General features: G+C 41.5%; 1 protein-coding gene across 1 annotated transcript; it reads right to left on the reverse strand.

Moving 5' to 3' along the window:
- Window positions 1-634: 634 nt before the first annotated feature.
- On the reverse strand, window positions 635-4,309 carry TMEM100 (transmembrane protein 100). The gene is made up of 2 exons (XM_030763139.2): window positions 3,599-4,309; window positions 635-2,103 (listed from the first exon to the last, which is right to left on the reverse strand). The coding sequence occupies exon 2, from the start codon at window positions 2,037-2,039 to the stop codon at window positions 1,635-1,637; it is 405 nt and encodes a 134-aa protein (XP_030618999.1). The 5' UTR covers window positions 2,040-2,103; window positions 3,599-4,309; the 3' UTR covers window positions 635-1,634.
- Window positions 4,310-9,504: the final 5,195 nt, after the last annotated feature.

Here is a 9,504-nt window from a genome sequence, read left to right on the forward strand (position 1 = left end):
TTTGAGCAAAAAAAAAAAAAAGCATGTCAAAACACAGTATCCCTCCCACTGTCATAAACACAATGCCATACACTTGCATTTGGTCCAGAGGAGTGTTCACCTGCATGTGTTCAAGATAATTGTATTCAACAACTCCAGACTTTCACCATCTGACCTTCAAAGCCAGGAGAAACTAGGTCATCAAGGTGTCTCCCCTTAACAAAACCACCTGAGCACCAGGGAGCAGTCAGTGCCAGAGGGCTCCTGCCACATTTAATTAAAGTCCTTGATAGAATGCCTTTCATCGAAAGTGCTATGCTAGGCTTGTTTTGTTTTGCTTTGTTTTTCCAAGGTTTAGGAAAGGCTTTGTGCCTATCTTTCCTCTCTAGTTTAATATGGTTTAAACGACATGAACTGGGGATATTTCTGGTTAGAGTTATGGCATAGAGTCCTAGCTGCTCAATATTCACAGAATTCAAGCAGTAACGTTATTTGCCTTGTATTATTGCTAAGTCAGTTAAGCAGCCTGAGAATCTACACAATGTCTGGTATATAGCTGGTGCTCAAAAATATGTTAAGCAAATATTTAACAACTGATCTGATAAATATGTAACACACATTTAACAACACATTATAAAATTCCTGACCCAAGGCATTGATTTCCTAATTATAATGGCATATAAATCTTTTAGAATAAACATAATTCATATTACTCTTCAGAAGTCGTGAAAAAAAATGATGTGATAAAAGATAAAAATCTTTTAGTTAAGTTAGGAAGAAGCAACATGCCCATTTGAGAGAAATACAATTGAGATGTTGTTGCTAATAAGGCAAGGAAAGATGGGCAATCTGGAACTGCAGTAACAGTAACTACAATGGAAATAACCATTTAAGAAGTTTCAGCAGCAATGAGTATTTATTATTTTGAATAAAATGTACATTAAACTTTAATATAAAAATCATCAAAAGTGCTATATTGGATTATTTTAATATTAATTTATCCCCACATGTCATCGAGTAGCTACACATTTTACCTTTTTTTTTTAAACTTCTGACACAGCATTACGATCATCTAAAAACTGTCCAATGTTAAAACATAAAAAAAAATTAGTTTATTCTTCAATAGAAGTACCACCAGTGATGAGTTACTGAAAGTGAAAAATAAAACAGATGCTAGAGAATCAACTTTTTGGAAAAAAAAATGATCACAGAATTTCACAGGAGTATGCAAAGTTCAAGGCAGTTTAGACTCTCAGCAGAACATTTTTATGATATAACATCCTAATAGCGTGGGTTATCTCTTTTGGAGGCAGGTTGCTGGTGTGCCAGAACTCATCTTCTCTTGCCTACTTTCCAAGGTGAACCAAATGTTGTCTAATGCCGCACACCTCCCATGACCCCTAAAATGTTTAATGTAGAGGAAACACTGATTTTTCAGTCTTAGAAACAGCCCTTAGAATTAAGTTTGTCATCGAAGACACAAGTCATTGCTCACAGAGGAGAACCCCATCCATCCTCCACCCTCAGGCCACCCCCATGCCTCTGGTCTGCGGCAATGCCAAGTCCATCCTCTCCCACACCAGTCCCGGGTGCACTGGTGGACGAAGTGAGAGCAGGTCCTTCAGACGACACATCCCGTTTGGTCTCATTCAGTCCTAAGCAAACAAGCTTCTCTGATTTGCCACGAGAGCCGTCTGACTCTCCCGCCTCTTGGCTTTCTTGCTCCTCTGTCTCACCTTCCAGCACAGGGCGCTGGAGGCTAACAAAAAAAGTCCCAATGACAGAAGGACTAGACCTAAGATGGAGATGATGGAGCCATGGGAATTGAAGCTGTAAGCCACGGCAGTGACCGCTATCCCGGCGATGAGGACCACCACGGCGAAGGGGATGATGCAGCGGTAACAGGAGAGCTCAGCGCCCCCTGTGGCGGCTGTCAGCTGAATCTCATTGACCAGGGGGACCATGGTGACCATGACTTCACCATTGGAGCTCTTCTCCATTGCCACTGGCTTGGGAGACTTCGGGGTTCCCAGGATCTCCTTTATGGGCTCTTCGGTCATTTTTACAGTATGTCTCCTAGCTGAGTTCACAGACTAGACCCGGGCGGTCTCACCAGGGTGGAAGCTGTGGAGGAGAAGACAGGAGATGCCAGTTAAATGCATCAGAGTAAGCCTCACAAGTAGGAGTAAAGAGCTGGGGGAAAGACCACTGTGTTCTTTTCTAGGAGGCATGGATGCATGTGAAAATCAACTTTAATACATTTTTTTCCCTAATTGTTTGCATTCTCTTTGCATTGAGAAGAAAGCAAGATAAAGCAGAGAACCACAAAGAAAGGGAAGATATAAAAAGCAGGAAGCACTTTACAGTGCTTAATACACCCTGGCGGTCTGCAAATGTTTTACAAGCTTTTCTGCTTTGTCTATTGCTTTTCTTTCCTCTAAACACACAGAGAAGCCTCAATCTTAATCCCAAAACAGCCTCATTCAAGAGGAGAACACGTTATAAACAACACTTCACACAGTCCCTTCCACGCTCACAGCAACCTAGACTCTGCCGGCGTTTCCGGGCATAACATGCACTCTTTCCAAACTACTGCCCATTAGCTGTGCACCAAAGCAACGTCGAGACCAGCAATCAGCGTACAAATGATGTTCTTCTACATCAACCGACAGTTAACAAGTCTTTATTGTTGTAGCTATTAAATACAGCGAAACAGGCATCCTGGGTCCATGATAGGGGTGCAGTTGGGCAAAAATTCAGGGACAATAAGGCTAGGATTTGTGAGCTAAAATGCGGCAGTATCCTCTGACCCATTTGAAAAGGGAAAAATAAGAAAAATAATTCAACAATTTTTGGACAAAATTTTGTGTTTTTTTTATGTTAAAGAGAAGATCAATTATTACGATAATTAGCTGTCAATTCACAAATTTTCCATTAAACTCAACAAGGAATTTTGATATTATATGTACCACATGTTTTAAAAAAATAAGCATACTAGATAAGCATAAAGATTTACAAGTTCATTTTCACCCCACGCTGCTGTGTACAAAAACTTGCTGCGCTGCGCTGTATCTTTCTAAATATTTTGAATCTGAACATTTCAGGGTGAAATCTGAGACTCTCGATCAAAAGCCTCTGGTTGAAACGCCATCTATGAGAAATCAGTGAACACTCTTCTCTTGCTCAGACATGGTAAGTCATTCTCCTTTACCATCGAGAAGTGATCCAGCAGCTAAAGGGTTGAGCAGTTATAGTTACTGAAAGCATTTAAAGGAAGATACTGGAGATGATTTCAGTGAGATGAATACTTTGATCATATTTAAGCACCCACTGAAAACTAATTCAACACCAAATCAAACCTCACAGTTTCTTCCTTGCTCTGGGAGGTCAAAAATATCACTCCTTGTGCAATGAACTAAAAGTTAGAGCTGCCTATTTGCATAGGATTTTTAATCACCAAATTAATCACTGCAGTTCAATGATACCTTGAATACTGGCTAGGCCAGTTAAAGGATATTTGAGATTCTGTCTGAAAGAAAAAAAATCTTCACCCCAAAGCTGAGACTTAGCTAACCTGAAAATGAAGCTCCATCCCCCAAAGACTTACACTGACCCGTACCTCAGAGAGAAGCAATCCATTACCAGGGAGACCACTGGGCTTGGGAGGGAAGGAACAGCAGCGTCTGAGCTTCTTCTGCGACCTCTGGGAAGACAGCCTGTAACAGCACGTCTGTCAATAAAGTGACAGGACAGGGATCTCCTCTGGGGAAAAGAAAAGATACAAAATACTATATGGTAGGTTTTAAATCCTGGAGCTCTTTCTTTTACTCTACCTCTTCCTAAATGACGCTTGTCTTTCCCTCTCTCTCTTTTTATTTCCTCCCCCGCCGGATTGCCCCTCCCTACCATTTTTTTTTTCTTCGTTCTTTTCCTTGCCAGCAGATTCCAAGTTTTGGTTTCCCCCAGCTCTGCTCAGTGACATGATAAGTCAGAATCATTCTAGAGTCCCTAGAGACAGGAGGCAGCTTTTACTTTTATTTCTCTTGCAGCATTTACTGAGAGCACTGCTTTGCATTACTCATTTTTTCCCCAGCCAACCTCCAGATCTTCCTCCCGCCCAGCAGGCATTTTCACAAGAAAATCCCAGAGTCAGCGTTGCAGACCCAGCTGAGGGGACAGAGCCGAAGGGATAGACACTTTTAGGGCGGGAGGAACAGCTGTGAAGTCATTGAGCAGCTGAATCCAACCTCTAAGCCAGCAAAAATCTATGTTCCCAGGTTTCCCGAGTATTCTTTCTTCATATATGTGTGCTGGCCATCTGAAGCTTAACCCCCCCGCCTCTTATTTGATATTAATTCATTTAGGAACAAGGGTGGGAGATACAAATGTTTGTGACTAAGGGGGGAAAACAGTCATTTTGATTTAAACATGATTACTACTTGTGCTAGGAAGTGAGTAACTTCAGTAATGCTGAAATCATCATTACCATCACTGTCATTATAGAGCACCTGCAAGGTGCATGCATTAACATGACTTCTCACTAGTTTACAAATGAGCTTATAGATAGTTTATAAATGAGGCTCAGAGAGGTTAAGTAATCTGACAAAGTTCACACAGAGAGAAACCCTTGGTTTGAACTCTAGGCTTTAAGGAGCACACAAATTACGTAAGGAGCTTGCTAAATGTAGATTGATTTAATAGGTCTGTAGCAAGCTCCTGGCTGGTGTCAATCTGCAGATCCTTGACTCACTTAAAGGAGCAAGGTATTTTAAATATTCAAACATATATGGCTTGACATGTCACGCTCTCAAACAATAAAGGTCTATTTCCCACCCCCTGTCTGCAAATGGACTTAGAGCTCTAGACTTTCTTGCAGATAAGTTATTTAAAATGGTAAAGCCCCAGATTGTCTTCTGGAGGGAAAAATGAGATAATACTGGGTGACTATTATAAGTTCATCCCGATACTTCTGTAGCTAAAAGTTATCCGTCATCTATTTTTAATCCATACAAGTTTGAATATCTTTTTAATTGATACAACTAATACTACAAATATAAATTAAATCTTGAAAGAGATTTGTTTTCCTTCTTTCTCTCGAGTTGTTAGATTTCTCTAACTTCCGGTGGAGGGCATGGATGTTCTCAGGCATCTCGTCTCTGTTCTATGATAGCCCACTCTTTCCATCCTTGTCTAGAAATCATACCTTGGTGATTTTGTCATAAAGGGAGAGGGACCAGAATGGAAATCAGAGAAAGGGCTTCTTCATTAAAAAGAAATGAAGTTGAAAAGTTCCTGAGGCCTGGCTGAGTCGGGGGAGCCCAGCCTGCTGAGGCTGATGAGTACCTGGAGGGCCTCGGCCACGACTATCTGCAGACTTTAAAAATGTGGGATGTAAAGGGACACATTCATCCTCCAGGAGGAGTGCTGTCACTTGGTGTTTGAGAAGGGGTACTTAGAACTACGGCATTTCAGCACTTGCCAGCAATGCCCTGGGAGAACAGGGATATTGGGAGCCACGGGCCACATAATTGGAGGTTCTTGAGAAGCTCCTTATAAGAGCAGCAGTCTTCCCACTGTGAACTGTGGCCTTCGGGGGCAATTCCTCTTTACTTTCTAGCAGGGCTGTTTTCTCCCCAACATAATCCAATAACCTCACTGAAGCTTTGAATATCATCACCCTTTCCTGTTGACCATGTTCCCCCATTGTCAAAGTCAGAGGTACATCATTTAAACTCCTTCCAGAGAGAAGCCAGAGGCACCTTTTTTTGATGGTGACTTCTTGGCTGAACTTATACTGAGGGACAGTGAATGCATCTGTGCGCTGGGGGCAGGGTTGGTCTGTCGTTATTGCTCCTAATACCCAAGCTTTCCTCAGCCTTTTCAGGCTTCAGATGTTATATTCACCCTCATTCTTCTTCAGAGTGTGTACATCTCCTCAGATACACAGATGCACATCTTCAGATTGCTAGTAGACAGCTTATGGTTTGTAGTGCTAAATACAGAGAAGTAGGAAGCTTTGGGATAAAGCAGAAATATCTAAAGAATAGATACCCAAGAACACCTGCAGCTTTAAATGATTCTTACCTCTTCAAATTAAAATTCAAAGAATTCCTAGTGATCAATGCCTGATGTCTTTGAATGATTTTTCCTCCCTCCTCTCTGCACCTATAAGATATTAAACATTCCTGAGAGTGCCTTAAGAGACACCTGCCCGTAAATGCAAAATCTCATTCACAAAGCAACCAGCCTTCTTTCTGCAAGACTTCTTTCAGAAGGGAGAGGAAATCTTTCTGGTTCTTTATAAACAGAAGGCTCCAGGAGATTCCTTTAAGCTTGGAGAACTTTTCAGAAAGCTTCTAATTCATGAATTAAATCTACATCCTCCTACCCCACTCCACCCCTTCAAAGACATTCCACATTTCTTTCCCAGTTTCAAAAATCAAGGCAAAGATCCTTACCTTTCCCAGCCAGAATTGGACTGACACAGCTGCCAACTCCCGGCCAGGCCAACAGCTAGCCAGAGACGGTGATGCAAATCACTATGCTAGGGACTGTAAACAAAGTACTCACCAAGGCTTAAACACAATTAAGGGATCAGAGAAAAATTGATGAGAGGAAATTCCTTAAGTGCTGTTGTATTTTCTTCCATATTTCCCTCTATGAAAATGGAATCCATGTATTTTTTTTTTAAAGGGACCCAAATTTGGAAAGAGTGTCTTCCTTTGTTTTTCTTTCTTTGTATCCTCATTCGGGCTTCCATTTTCAAGGTTTTCCCTATCCAAACCCCCATTCTGATACTATCTCTCTGTAATACTGTGAACCTGCAGAAAAGAATTTGCAATCCTTGTTCTATACTTCTAGGAGGGTGTGGGGTTGGGAGAGTATGTGCAGTGGAGAGTGAAAAGGCAAATTAATTTTTTCACCATAAAAAGCAAGTAATAGAGGAGTAAAGGAAGAAGAGATCCATTGATGACGAAATGGCATTTGGTTCCTTGTGTGGACCCTCTCCCTAAAGCCAGAGGAGAGGTGTTATCAGTGCTGTTCATCAGAGGGTTGCAAGGCACCGTGGAAATGGTGGTACACAGGAAAATCACAGCTCTGAGCAACTGAGCTAAACTTCCACCAAAGGCATCACAAAAAGCAGAATTAGGAACACTTGCTGTTCTGGAGAAAATCCCCCCAAATTTAAAAAAATCTCGTTTTACTTAGAAACAAGCCAGAAACAAAGTTACTTAGGGAAGGGAGATATAGAAGTGGAGGAGGACAAGGAAAATCGTGAGTACCATGACCAAGAGGAGATTTTGCCTGTGTCCCTTCAGTAGAAGCCAAAAGGGTTCAGTTTGTCAGTTAGAAAGGGTACTATTTTGTTTTTGCCATGGGTCGATGCTGTTGAAGGCCTGGCAATCTCTCCTTTGGGAACACACAAACTTTTCATTTGGTGAAGAGCACCCCCATGTGCATTCAGTTACTCTCCCATATTTACTTTCAGTTTGCTTTGGCTTGGTGTGGTTCATGTGGCTAATTTTCAGCAGGCCTGAAGATGCGAGTTCCTCCCAGTTCTCTGTCCAGTCGCCACATGCCTTTGATCTCTGTCATCACCCAGTCCAGTTGGATTCAGTGAGATTTGGGAAGCTGGCCAATTTTTCTTCTTTCCAATGCTTCTTTTAAGGGTGTGTCTGCATTTAAGCTCTGAAATCATGGACATTTTGGAAAGTGATCTGTGCTTGTGTTTTCATTTTGGATAACAGGTCATATTATTTCTACTCCTACCCCTGCCCCAAAGCACTTCTCTTTGAGGTCTAGGACATCAAATAGGGAGATCTGATAGTAACAAGTGGAATAATGGGTATGCCTCAGATATAACTATATATTTTACTATTTGCTGGTCAATTTTAAGGTACCCCATACTCATAAAATCCACACAGATATAGAAAGAAAAACACATCTTTTAGATGTACACTCTGGTCACCATTCTCTTACCCATTTTGTTCTGAGTCACTATGAAAGATTGCATAAACATAAAAAAACAGAATTGCTGAAATCAAATAACATGGTGGGACCTTAGGGAAGGATGAATAAACTATCTTTCACTTCATCAAGAACTAATAGTCATTCTGGCCTCAGATGAGAAGAGCTGATTTTCTTGTTTCAAAATCTGAGTATATACTAAAACAGCTATGATAACATCCCCATGTATCTGGCACAATCCTTTATATTTGTGTACATTATATTTTTGGAAGACTAAGATGAGGAAGCTCAGAGGTAAAGAGTTATAGCAAATTGGACTGACACTTTCCCAAGACAAGTGCACAGCACTTGGGTCAGCTTCCCCTACTGGACTATGGATCATGTATTCAGGGCCTTGTAAGGCTCACCATTTTTGCCTTTTCCAGAGAAGGAAAGGGAGGGACAACAGTACCCTCCCCGCTTTGCCCCTCCTCTAGATCCCTGATAACATGGGGCCCTTCTATGCCTTTTTACAGAAGCAATCTCCCCCTAGCCTCTGGTGACAAATGTCACTCGTCCATAAAATGATGTGCACAAACATCGTGTGACCACAATCCACACCAAATCAGCACAACATTTCTAGGTTTCAACATCAATCTGGTCCTGGGGATTTGAAACCACCCTGTAACAAGTAAAATTTTCTAAAAGTTAATAATCTACAATGTTCTGTAAGGGTCAGTTAGCTTCTCTTGTTCCATATTCATAGAGCAGAACATACCTTCTGACCTGATTCACCATATCCCAGTTGTGTAGCTCTGGTCTTGAAATGACTGGCATGGGATGGGCTCACCAGTCTGGCCCTCCTCCACATAATGAAATATTCAGTTGAAACCATAGATTTTAAGCTCTGTGCTTAAGTAAGAGGAATGTTGAGTTTATTTTCACAAGTAGATTCTGTTATCTCCATGTTTTAGAGAAAGAAATGGGGGTGTAGAGGGTGCCACTATCCCCAGGTCTAACTCCAGGTTGCTTCATTCTGAGTCGACCTACATGATACATCCAGTTTGAAGAGGAGAGAGCACAATAAGGCTTATCAATCATCTAATATGCACCACCGATATACAGCCCCTGTCTCAGGTCTTTGTATTTTTATTTTACTAGTGAGGAAACTAAAACTCAGCAGCTTTAAGTCTTTAACTTGCCTGGGATGCACTGATACTTACTACACACCTTTTGGGTGCCAAGAACTTGTTGAATGTTCTAGTTGAGCATATAGAAACCAGTAAGTAAAGCATGATTTCTGCTCTCAGGGAGCTTACAGTCTAGGACAGGAAAGCCGCAGGTAATCTTTCTGCTAGAGGGAATACCAAACTGCTATGGGAGACCCCTGGAAGATGAAACCAGTCTGGTCCAGGTGGGAGGGAAAGTTCATGGTAGATTGGTACCCTACCATGGTAGATTGGTAGGGAAGGAGAGAAGGTGCTTCTAGTTGGAAGGAAGAGCCTATATATAAATGTAGCTCAGAAAAGTACAAATCTGCAGAGAGCTTTGAGTAGCCTGTGTGGCTGAATTTCAGAG

This window comes from Delphinapterus leucas, chromosome 19, assembly GCF_059928025.1.
Source record: "Delphinapterus leucas isolate spDelLeu-1000000601 "Yukka" chromosome 19, BTC_Dleu_Yukka2, whole genome shotgun sequence".
In the NCBI taxonomy this organism is placed as follows: Eukaryota; Metazoa; Chordata; class Mammalia; order Artiodactyla; family Monodontidae; genus Delphinapterus; species Delphinapterus leucas.